Source organism: Sesamum indicum, linkage group LG11 (assembly GCF_026168435.1).
Source record: "Sesamum indicum cultivar Baizhima isolate 11 linkage group LG11, ASM2616843v1, whole genome shotgun sequence".
In the NCBI taxonomy this organism is placed as follows: domain Eukaryota; kingdom Viridiplantae; phylum Streptophyta; class Magnoliopsida; order Lamiales; family Pedaliaceae; genus Sesamum; species Sesamum indicum.
In genome coordinates this window covers 10802949-10815674 of record NC_142667.1, presented here as the reverse complement: position 1 = coordinate 10815674, position 12726 = coordinate 10802949, and the positions used below count along the sequence as shown (strand labels likewise).

The following is a 12726-nucleotide window of genomic DNA, read 5'->3' as shown; positions in this document are numbered from 1 at the left end:
AAAATTATCAATACCAATTGATTTTAACGGTTAATTAGTTAAATTCGTTAGTTTTTATTAGGTTTTCATCAATGCTATTGTGAAATGATCAAAAAGCTCTTATGGATTATAAATTATAATTTTATTCATTACTAAAAAAAATTAAATTTTTTTATCGACTACGTAGTAATTTTTATAATTTTTTGAAATTTATACACCTTGTTTGATAGTTTTACAATGTTTAATTCTTTTAAGTATATATATATAGGGATGAAGTTGGCAATTTTTAATCTCTATATAAATTCATAAAATATTAGGAAGGTATTTGTAATTTTTTGAACAATGATAGGGTGCTTGTATGTTAAATCTTAGCAGAGCTCGTGTTAAGATGTAGAAGGGCATTTGATTGGAAAAGTTTGTGTGATCTGCAATAAGTTAGTAACATGGGGATTACATATTGGAGAGCTGATGAATTTTGGTCAACATAAGGATTTATTTGTTGAATGAAAATAAATGTTAAAAATATTAAATGTAATTTTTCAAACTATAAAAAATTTATGTGTTATTACATTAAATCACAAGGAAACTGGTGTATAATTATCACCATCATCAAGAATGCAATTTGGCTTGCTCCCATCATTTTCCTCAACCATAACTTCCTCCTGTTCTTCGAGTACTTACATGATATAGAGTTGTTTCCTACCACTGCATTGGTGTCCGATAGTGTATTTCTCATCACACACAAAGCATAATTCGTGTGGAGTTAATCTCTATCCATACCAGGGTGAAAATTTGGTGTTATGGTTGGGTTGGTGGGGTGGTTTAGTAGTGAATGACTGTTGTGGTGTGTTGTTTTGAGGGTAATAAGGGACTCTGTTTTGAGGACGTTGCTGAAGGTTTAGGGGGAAATGGAGACGAGTGTGAGGTTCTTTTTTTGGTAAGGTAAATGGCTTGTTCGAAATCCATCCAATAAACAACTGACAACATACGCCTCTAAAAGGTTCATATAGTTCAAAAGTTCTTCGAATTTATCGAGATAGTGCTACATTGTATCCACCTGTTTCAAGTTCATCAATTCAGCCATAGGGTCGTCATATAATTGAGTACCAAATTGGTCGTACAGAACTCTTACATATTCCTCCCAATTGGGGACCGCTCTGGTAAATCTTGATTTCAAATAAAGCTGATGCCACTACAGGGCCCTTCAATGCACCGCTGTGAGCTTGACTTTCACATCAAAAGGTGTGTCGTCAACCTCAAAAAATTGCTCACACTTGAACACCCAATCTCGTAAATCATCACCGTCCAACTTGGAAAATTCAACCTTAGAACTCTCCGTTGGAATTTGGTACCAACTGATGTTGTGAGTTTTGGGAGTCCTCAGCGCCTTCCATAACAAAGGATGCGGCAGTCATCGAATGGTGAACAACCAAGACAACAATCATCGTACTTATTCGAACTTGATCCTTGAGAGCATCAACATCCTTGCGAAGTTTCACAAGATGGGTGTCGTCCGCCACTAATCCGCAACCAAGGAACGTAAGGCTCTGGTACCAAACTTTTCATCCCCCTCTTCTTCCTCTTCTTGATGGCTCTTTATAGATTTCATTTTTCTTCTATTTTCAAGATTCAATATTTTTCGTCTCAAAGCAAATGATACCACCGGTAAGTTGTGAATGCCCCTAATTACGTATGAGGCGCTCTCAAATACAAAGAGGAGAACTAGAGGTGTTTTCTATCCTATTATGGAGAAACAACATAATCCAACTAATTGTTATAAAAATGTGACAACTACAAATATAAAGAGAAATCACATTTAGCAAACTAGAGAGGGATGGTCACAACAGTTATCTGCATTTATAATTTCTTGAATTATATATATATATATACATATAATTTGAGATATATATTTTTATATTATATTTTATAAATATGTATAATTTAAAATAGGGTAAGTTTGGTCGGGCGAAAAATACTTGCCCAATTACATTTTTTTGGGCGTGAAATACAATTATAAAGGAGAATGGGGTAATTTCCATCGTTTTAAATAATATAGGGGGTTATCTACTATTTCTTTTTTCTTTTTTTTAATCACAGGCTTTTTTAAACATTTTGGATACCGTAATATGGATTTTAGCCGACAATATGACGTAGAGAAATGCGCGCGCGTGGAACACTCGAATCCCATCCTAACCACTGATGAGTCATATTATATCACCACTCACCAGCTTTGCTTTCAGGTTTCAGCTATTCCTATTTGTTTATCCAATCCATTCACTTTTTATTATTCATTTGACTCTAAATTCGCTATAAAAAAAATGTTAATTGGTTCAAATTTAGTGCTCCCAAATGTGTCAATTCAAAAGAAGAGTCCTTTTTCACCATTCTTTGCTCTTCAACAGCTCAGGTTTTCTTCTTCACGCATCCACAGCATCAAGTTCAAAAGAAATCTCGTCGTAGCTCAGAATCCAGGTGAGAAAAGTCTTCGTCTCCAAATTAATGATCGTTACTGTAACATTATGTGGAAATAAAACGTTATTTTTGATAAAAATGAAGTCTGATGACTGATGTGGGTGAATGATTGACTCTTGAGCATCAATGTTTCCTTTTCTTTGAGTTGTCAAAGGTTGAATGGTATATAGAAGAAGAACTGGGTGGAAGCTGGTTGTTCCAATTATGTAATTATGGTTTCCCAAATTGAATACAAGTGGGAAGGTCTTCAGCTGCCTAACTTTTAGATAATTAGTTGATATGGCTAGCATTCTGCCCAACATTCATACTGCTTCGACAAGGGTGTAATTGTTGTATACTCGGGCTTGTAAAGAGTTGATAATGTGGGTCGTTGTTTGTGCACTTAAAGTTAACCATTTTCTTATTTTGGGGGTGAAATGTGCACATTTTAATGATCTCTTTTGTTCTAGGTAAAAGTATCTTATCTTCTTCAATGTTAAGTTGAGAAGGTATGGCTGAGCATGCTCCTCTACCGCACGCTTGAGCCATATAGGGTTCGCTTTATGATGTTTTGCGGATGAATCCCAAGTCATTGTGTATTTGCCACAGGTGTAAATACCATAATTTATTTGCTCTGGGCTTTGTAACCTACTGCTTGTTATGACATGCTATGAGAAAGAATTCAACATGAAAAGAGAGAAATTACATCATCCTTCTTTTTTTCACTATTGTTCTGCTAGCTAATCTCTCTGCCCTCAACCCGTGGGTGCATGCTTCGGATGGATGAAATATGAATACATGAGTTGTTCAGTAAATTGTGCAAGCTAAAACCTTATTGTCTTATACATGGTAGTGAGCCTTGATTGGGGTTGAGAAGCAATTAATGTCAAGTTGTTCAATCTATCCATGGGTTCTAAGGGTCCTAATGCTACTGTTTGTTTTCTTTACATATTGCTTTTTGGAATTTTCAGGAATCGTTAAATCTGCATAAACTTTAAAAAGTTATGGTTTCCTTCCTGATATTCTCTCTCTTTCTGTTAGATGATAATATTGAGGTTCAGAAAACTAACTTGTATGGTGGATTTATAATATTCGAAAACCTTCCTTTTAGATTTTTGAACTGAATTTGCATAAATTCAAAATAAAAATATAGTTTCCTGATGTTCTTCCTTCTTCCCCTAGATGATAATTGTGAGGTTAGTGGAAATTAACTTGCATGTGGATTTATAATATTCCAGAAACCTCTCATTTACTTAGATTTCGGAACTCAATACCCATCCCCTCTATCTTTGCTATCCTACCAGGAAGAGATAAAGGGGTATTACACTCTGAAAAAAGATTGTAGACTTTGGTGCTTTCGTGTTATTACTGTATATTAATTACAATGTTTCAGCAGCTATGCAGCAGAAAATAACAATACTCAACAAGCGTGGTGAAAAACTTAGTGGTGTGCTGCATGAGACTGGATCAGGAAAAATTGTAGTTTTATGCCATGGTTTTCGGGCCTCAAAGGTAAGTGAGCTCCTTTGGCTGGTTACTTTTATCCTTCCACTTTTGTACACTAAGTAATGCCTTCAGTAGAGAAAGAAAAAAGATGGACCAGAAAAAAGAAAAAATAAGATTTAATGTCCTTCAAGTTTTATATTGAAGAAGTACAGAATAAGGTGTTATATTAAGTAGCTCCTTTTAAATTGTTACCAGATAATATGAAAATGAAGGCATTACTTCATGTAGCTTCTCATCTTTAAAAGTAATGGAAGTGCTTTTCCTAAGAGCATTTTGCATTAGATTGATAAAAAGTTTTATTTTCCTGTATTTTGTAAAATAAAAATGGCAGAGTAAGCTATTTGAGAACCTCTTATTGAGCAGCATTGTATTGTGTTCTTCTGGTGCATTTTGTTATCATGTCTGTACTTTACCCAGGAATCAAGGATAGATATAGATGCCAGGAAAAAGAAATAATGAAGATACTAGAGAACGTTCTAGCTACAACCCTCTGCAATCTTCAACACTGAGTGAACATTAATATTGGAAAACCACAGAATAGAAATATGTGAAACAAAGCTTTACTATTGAATTAAATGAAATATTAGATGCAATATGGATATCTTGGTTAACTTTCTCTATCTCTCACTTGATTTGAATACCAAGTATTTTACATATAGGGTCAGTGTTACATCAAGCATTGCAATATTAGGTCCTAATGTGACTTCTGTTTCATCCACAAAAATTCTCACCATGTTAGTAAATTTGTATGGTTAGGTGTTCTATCCAGAACTTGTTAACAATATTATTGTTTCACTGCATCTACTAATGCCAAAATAGTGGTCTTAAGCTTGTGACATCAAACTTACAGTTCTTTAAAATGATAAAATTGTGGTATGAGGAATAGTGAAAACGTAGGCATTGATATGAACAGACCTTGTGAGTGTGAAATGGAAATGTTGCGATTGTTGATGCAGCTTCTACTTTTCTATATGTCATGGGTGGATGTATTCGAGTTTTGATCTTCACTTGGGCAGAGAATTTCAGGTTTATGTTTCTAGATCTATGACTGTCTAGGACTTGATGAAAGAAGTGTGCTCATTTTTCTTCTATTCATTTTGTTTGCTCCCCCCGCCCCCCCACACGCATGCACACATCATTTATCCTAAGAAGGTTTGATTTTCAGAGAGATTATTTGACTTGTAACCCTCGGGTCTGTCGTGACACAATGTTTCATGCTCATAGATAGGTGTTTAACCAAGAATTTTGAGGAATTAGTATTCGTAAAAAGACATAAAGCTTATTCAAGATCATAGGCAGCCTGTTTTGCATTCTGGATTCCAGTTACGTTAGGAGAAATTGGCAGATGTCTATCCTGTTTTCCTGTGCTGGGGTACATGTACCTTCCTCCTAAAAACAAACTCATCAATTATTCAGTTTTATAGTATTGATAGAGTTTCCAAAGTATGACTTTTAACTGCAAAAAATAAATACTTTAACAAAAAAGGTGTTATCAGCTTCAATGAAGAAGAGAAGCCAATATTAAATTGTATTGTGTAATCCTTTGGTTTGATCAACTACTGCACCACAATTGGATATTAAACAGACAAAATAACAGATGTCGTTGAGTGAATGCTGACAATGTTATAACTAACAATAGGTGCCAGTGATGAAGTATTCCTTACTTTTCACAGCCTCATTGTACTGTTGTTCTATTTTTAGTTTTTGCTTGACTTTTGAGTAAACTATTGTGTGGGAAGAACTTTTCTGTGTTTTACCAATAAGCAGATTAGGAGCTCATGGTCCCTAGTTTATTGGATTCATCCCTAGATCTTTCAATATGCAGGACACCACCATGATGGTCAACCTTGCTGCTGCTTTAGAAAATGAAGGAATCAGTGCATTTCGCTTCGATTTTTCTGGAAATGGGTGAGGTCTTAGAACAGGGTGTATCCTGTTGTGCTTTCTGCAATAATAATATTAGGGTTAATTACATTTTGCCATCTGAATTATGACTGTTTTTACACTTTTACACAAAAAAAAGTTTAGATGTCAAAGTGTAAAAATGGGCATAGCTCGAACAGGGTGTAACAAACTTTCATGAACATTTTCTCTTGCTGTCTATCTTATCATTATGAGATGCCATCCAGTTGGTTAACACTGCCAAAGTGATTGCTGTTCTTTTAAGGGAAAACAGAAATACATTTCTCAAACTTCAGAACATTATAGAAGTTTATCCATATTCAGCTTTAAATTTCCCCAAAACGGGCACATTTTCCATTAGAATGTTTCCCTGTTTTTTTTCCAAACAATGCGTCTTAATGCCTTATGGTGGTGGCCCCCGGAATTGGTGATCCTTTGAATTGAGTGCGTCGCTGGAAGTTCAGCCAATTATGTCTGTTGTGAAACTTTTGATGCACATTGTGTGGTCTTCAACCCATTTTCTTTCTTTGTTTTTTGATTATCCTGAGCTATACTCATTCGGATTTTTGAACTAGTTGTGTTATCATGTCCATCCTAACCTTCTGGCTAGCACATTATATTAGAGTGTTAAAGGAAGTGCCACAACAATATAAGCGAGTATCATTCTACCATCCATAAGTAAATGGCTCCTACTCTGTATTTGGTCCAAAACGTTAACTAAAAATTGTTGATGTTGATCTTTATCAGGCATAAATAAGGTTCGTGCAAAAGATTTATGGACATGTCAACGAATATATGCCTGTGTTCTATTAGATCTGATAAAATAAACACAACATAACAGCAGGAGTTACTACACAGAGGCACGAGTATTTACTGTAACTGCTCGGTCCTGGCTGAACTCTTTTTCCTTTTCCCTTTCATCTATATTACTCGCTTCCTAGTATGCTACGATTTTTTCCTTTTCCTTCCGCAGCTGTATTATTGGTTAATTTATTTAAGTTTCATGGTTTCATGTTTTAATTTGATTTGCAGTGAAAGTGAAGGCCCTTTCCATTATGGTAACTACTCTGGTGAGACTGAAGACTTAAGATCTGTGATTGAATACTTTGCTGGAGTAAACCGTTCAACAGTTGCAGTTCTTGGGCATAGTAAAGGTATATCAGAAATAATCTTAGAATGTTGCAATAAGAAATACAAATACGGAATGGATTCCCATTCTAATTTGTTGAATTACCAAAGTTCAAAATTCGGGGATACATTCTTCAGTGGCCTGCCTAACTATCATGCATCTCCTCTCTCTAAATATATCCTTTTGCTCTGTAATTAAAAAAACCATCCCCATGACCGATTCTGTTCTTAGTGCCTCTGGTGATTTTGCGTACTTTTTCCTGGTTGGGAAAAGGTTACATCACACTAGCACACACATGTCTATCTATTGTTTGTTATCTAATGCATATGCACAGTGATGGATGTTTATGTGTGCCTGTATCATGTTAGGAGATTAACAATAGTTTCGTATCAGACAATGTGAAGGTATCTAACTCTACCGTAAAACAAAATGCAACTAATTACTACTTGTGATAATTTGTTTCGCGATCCCGAATGACCAATAACATAGTATGAGTTAATGCCCTTGGCTACCTCTGGACGACCATTCTGGCCCTTTCTCTGTGATTCTAGAGATAAGTTATTCTTCTCGAAGTTGTTTTGTTCATAGCTCTGTTTCTTTGCGGATCTATCTTTGATAAGTTGGAATGACCTGCATTCTTGGTAACTCATTTAACTCAAGATAACAGTATATGGGTGAGCACACTCCAGAATAGTTATTCTGGCCCATTTTCGAGATTCGTCCTGAGGATTCTTTAGTTTGCTCAGTTTTTGGTGTTTCTCGGAATCTTTTTTGTATTTTTTAAGTTGTCGGACCTGATTATACTGGAGTGAGGATTGGATGCTCTCAATACTGAGAATTTCCCTTTTCCTTTTCCTCTCTTAAACATAGAAGTTTGAAGAGATCCTAAAGAAAATTGATTATTTTGCCCCACCCCAAACCACCCGATTGATATTTTGATTTTTCGAGCATTCGGTTCTGCTTGGATTTCGATATGCTGACCAATTGCATCTTCATTCTACTTGTGTTCCACATATTGCAGGTGGCAATATTGTCCTCCTTTATGCATCAAAGTATGATGATATAGGTGCTGTGGTTAATGTCTGTGGTCGTTATGATCTCAAGAAAGGCATTGAAGAACGCCTGGGCAAGGATTTCTTGGAAAGAATCAAGAAGGAGGGGCACATTGATGTTAAAACTAGATCTGGTAATAATTTGCATGTTTTTAGAAGTAACACCTGCTAAATTTTTTCAGCAGGTAACAATCACTTTCACTTAAAGGATCATGCGTACAAATATAGATCACTGTATTGCTGGAACCCAAGTTAGGAGCACGGGAGCAAACAACTCTTCATGCTAATAAATTTCTTTTGCTATTTTTGAAGGATCATCCTGAAACTATTTGAGTTATTTCTTTTGGGATACAATCACAGTACACATGCATAGAAGAATGATGTAGTTCTTTTCAACATTTTTAGGTCATCAAAGTATCTTACCATAGTACAGAACTGATTGACCAGTCTGTTGTCTGTTGCCCTCATTCAGTTGAAGTTATGTGTAAATAGCTTAATCTTTCACTAAGAACTGTATGCAAGCAATATATGGATACCCTTCCCTCATAGTGATTTCAGAAGAGCTTTGTTACTAAATAGAGTTTGCTGTCTCCTTGATTTTTATAGGAGATTATCGAGTCACTGAGGAGAGTTTGCTGGAGCGACTCAACACGAACATGCATGAAGCATGCCTCTCAATTGACGAGAGATGCAGGTAAACATGATGTTAATTTCATCTAATAAGATATCTCTCATGTTATTTTTTGACCTACTGCAGCATAGTTCAGGAATCATCTTTATGTTTTATCCCTTATGACTACAATTTCAACCCTCAAATCTATTGGCCAATGTCGTAACATCTTCTGGAACTAGTTAATATGGGCTGGTTATTCTACTGAATTTTTTATTGATAAGGAAGTTGTGGAATCTATGTAACTTTTTATTTTCCACATATAGGTGGTGATTTTCAGGGATATTGAGGTTTCAAAGTGTGCTTGGTCCTATGGCCTTATCATATTTGGCTAGTGACGGATGATAGGATGAACCAGAGAATTTATGTAAATGGTTCTTTTCTTTGGAAAGTAATTACTAATATTGCGATGTAGACTTTCGCCCTAGTTTTACGGTTCCTTATGAAATTAACCAAATTGTTTAGTGAATGGAACCTGCATCTATTATTTGGCCTATATTATTGTGCTAGGAAATCTCTGTATTATTTACGTCCTGTCTTGGCTTTTCCTTATTTTTGACATTCTGAATGAATACCTTGTAATTTTCAGAAAATGCCATGGGTTTCTATATTTGAACTTACCAGTAGAACCCAGAGAAATTCACCCAAAATGTATATGAGTAGGAGGTAATAGATTCCATTTTTTTCTTTGCCTTTGAACAATAACATCTAGTCTTCTGATTCAAACTCTTGTTGTTTTTATGTGTAAATATTTGTCATCTTGCCTTCACATGGATGGTTCTTTTTTGCTGGTGAGTATGGTTTGTCAAATTTATTTAGTATATGTGTCTCAAGAAGTAAGTGGCTTGGTTTTACGTTTTAGCTCTATAGAAGGGTTTATATGCCTCTTTTGGTGATTTTTCTGATGTTTATTTGAGAGCTCCTGTTATTGGTTAGAGTGGATCTCCCGGAGATTGTAAATAGAAAAGAACCTTCACCATTAGATGGATATGCACATCTTGTGTTTTCCAACAGAAAGGAAGCTTATTGTGATTGTGTGATGACAGTGGTGCTTGTTCTCTACAGTTACAGGATAAGTCCCAGATCTTCTTTAAACACAAGTTGATGCTTCATACATCCACTCTATGCATTGTCATCCCTAGGTTTTAAAAGCTCGCCTCCATTTTGAACTTGAACCTTCCATTAGGTTTTCCAGTTATAGTAATATGGACATTATCCATAACTAATCAATCTGCTGTCTTAGGTCAATCCAAAAGAAACAGAGAAAGGAAAAGGGAAAGAGAAGAGGTTTCCTTTTCAGGCAACCATAGATGGAAATAAGTCATATTATTTCTTTTTTAGACTTGAATGCAATGCTCGCTACAGTACAACTCTATGAAAGATCATGGTTGCATGGGGTTGCTACATTGTATCGCCCCTTGTGACTAATTGCAAAGACCAAAAGGATTCAAGGTTTCAGATGTGTTACTGATCTACAGCAAATTAGCTGGATGATGAGCATACGAGATCATTTGAACTCATTGGAGTAATTGAAATTGGTAACACCTTGAATGATGTTCTTGATCTGTGGCTATTTAGACAAGCATCTCCAGAAAGAGGCACATTTAAGTGAGATACTATCCCAGTGTTCTCCAAGCCTAGTTGTGATCTGACAGCCCAGATCCAATAGCTGGTAATGTTCATTCTGAATTGCCAGACACTTGAAGTCAGTTCTGTGTTATAATTCTGGCTTCACGAGATTCAACAGTTCTATTTCATTGCCGCTAATGGACTCATTGCCCAATATCTCTTTAGTAGATAGAAACCTGCTTAGAAATGGGTAACGCCCTAAACCTGTTTCAAAGGCTTATGACTTACTTTGAGTTATCGAAGTATTTAGAAACATACGTATATCTTGGTTTGTCATCAGAGTGGTGTAACTCCATGATATTGGTTCCTTTTCTATCTGATAGTCCACGTTTCTGTTGTACCCAGTTATGTACTACTTTCCATAACATTACTGTAACTATATACAGAAAATTTGTGCTAAGTTGTCAAAATGTATATACAGGGTGTTAACAGTTCATGGATCAGCCGATAAAACCATCTCAGTACAAGATGCACTGGAATTCGCCAAGATCATACCAAACCACCAGTTGCAAATAATTGAAGGGGCTGATCATAAATATTCTTCACACCAAGATGAATTAGTTTCAGCCGTTTTGCATTTCATAAAGGAATGCTTGCAATGAGGTGAGGATTATCTTGCAACAGGTAAATTAATTTCTGAAACTCATATACTTCAATATGTGCTGTGATAATTCTGCAAATTTACCTCCCATTTGTGAACAGATGGAGTCTTGAGATTTGCAATTAGGCTCTCCATCTGGAAGGTCGTATCCAGTACTGATGGTTATCAAGTTCACCAACCATAAATGTAAGTTATTCTTTGATCAACTTCTAGCCGTTAGTTTGGCTGATCAGGGAACGAATGAGATAGAAATACTCTGCTGTGCTTAGCTGGCTTGAAGTTGAAGAGATGCTTAATTTTTTCTTGGTTGTACCTACCTGCATTGTGCTTTCAAGATGCTCATCATTACCCCAGTTCCCATTGAGCGGGGATCATTCATCGATTAATTCATATTTGCCAAATCTTATGTCTTTTCCAGAGAAAAGGTATCTCTTTTTGTTGGTTAACTTCTCTTGCTGAGATCATGCCTCATCTTGAATTTTAGAAACTCAATTGGGGCACAAGCATATGATTGGTTGGTCATGTTATGCGACAATATTCATGTTCATGTATACATAGGTTTTTGCGATGCATCCAAATGAGTTTATACCCACATCAATTATGGCCATTTGATCGCAAATAATATCATCCCCATATGTTAATCTTACTATTCATAATACATGTGGGTACAAATTCATATGAGCGGAATCAAATTTCCCCGTATATGTATTGGAGATTATATTTGCATACCATGAAATGACATAAATACTCTGAATTTTTTATTGTTTAATGTCTAAAATGCTTTGGATCTGAACTTCATTGATTCAAGTTGCACCGGTTCGGTATTGAACCAATTTGAATTTGAGTATAAACATTAATGGCTCATGCATAAACACAATTCAATCCCGCCTATAAATACACGTTCTCTACGCTCAGAGATAATTTTAGCTATCCTTGATATTCTTTTGAGCTTTCTTCCTATTGGTATAATTTTGCTGACTTAAGCATTAGAAATTATAAGGAAGGCATTCTCGGGGTTGTTTTAATCTATATTCTGTAGACTGCATATGCAAACTCAGTGATACCTAAGCATTTTGGACTCAAATGTACATATAAAAGAAAAAAAATAAATAAGGAAGGCAATAGAAAATTAAATGTATCCCTTTTTCCGAAACTACTTGTTCCAAATATTTTGGCTCCTTTTCTTTTTACTTATCCCCAATTAAAGTTGATTTGAGCAAAAATTTATTGGTGTATTTAAAGGTATAATTGGTGTATTTCAACATTTAGTATTATGGTGTTACACATTGCCGCTAAAAATTAGGGACAATTATACGTTCCTTCCCTGAGGTTCAATTACGTAGACCCTCTATGGTTTGAGAAATTATATTTAATATTCCTGAGGTTTGTTTCCGTCTAACAACTAAGTTTTTTCGTTAGATAAAATTTATTGAATTTATTGATATTAATAAAAAAATGAATTGAAAATATTTTTCTTGATTGACTTATTATTGATTCATTGCAGGTAAAATAATTTTTTTTTTTTAACTAAACTATGCTTATAACGGTGAAGATATACCTTCTCACATGCATTAACGAGTGAAGACGTATGAAGGTAATTTCGATATAAAAATATGCATTTTAACATGCAATAAATTAATAATAAGTCAATCAGAAGTAAATATATTTTTTTTTATTTTTTTTTTGTTGATATCATGGAGGAACTTATTTGTTCATAAGTAAACTTTAGAGGTACTAGATGTAATGTTTTAAACTACAGAGGATTTATGTGTAATTAATCCAAATCTTAAGAGAGGGGAGTGTAATT

General features: G+C 35.1%; 1 protein-coding gene across 6 annotated transcripts; it reads left to right on the top strand.

Annotated features, from left to right (window-relative positions):
- Positions 1–1124: 1124 nt before the first annotated feature.
- On the top strand, positions 1125–11320 carry LOC105173627 (uncharacterized). 6 transcript variants are annotated; one of them, XM_020698037.2, is made up of 10 exons: positions 1125–1518; positions 2077–2219; positions 2382–2451; positions 3824–3942; positions 5762–5844; positions 6871–6992; positions 7989–8153; positions 8626–8713; positions 10740–10942; positions 11021–11320. In XM_020698037.2, exons 2-9 carry the CDS (start codon positions 2106–2108, stop codon positions 10918–10920), a joined length of 942 nt encoding a protein of 313 aa, XP_020553696.2. In that variant the 5' UTR covers positions 1125–1518; positions 2077–2105; the 3' UTR covers positions 10921–10942; positions 11021–11320. The 6 variants fall into 6 exon arrangements, with proteins under 6 accessions (XP_020553696.2, XP_011093740.2, XP_011093739.2 ...); XM_011095438.3 differs by having other exon boundaries at positions 1125–1529; positions 10740–10921; XM_011095437.3 differs by having other exon boundaries at positions 1125–1529.
- Positions 11321–12726: the final 1406 nt, after the last annotated feature.

Excerpts from the sequence above, each read along its gene's own strand:
- LOC105173627 (XM_020698037.2), top strand. The coding sequence starts at position 2,106 with ATGGATTTTAGCCGACAATATGACGTAGAGAAATGCGCGCGCGTGGAA. Across the intron at positions 2,220-2,381 it reads CTCACCAGCTTTGCTTTCAG|CTCAGGTTTTCTTCTTCACG; the intron begins GTTTCAGCTATT and ends GCTCTTCAACAG. Across the intron at positions 2,452-3,823 it reads CGTCGTAGCTCAGAATCCAG|CAGCTATGCAGCAGAAAATA; the intron begins GTGAGAAAAGTC and ends ACAATGTTTCAG.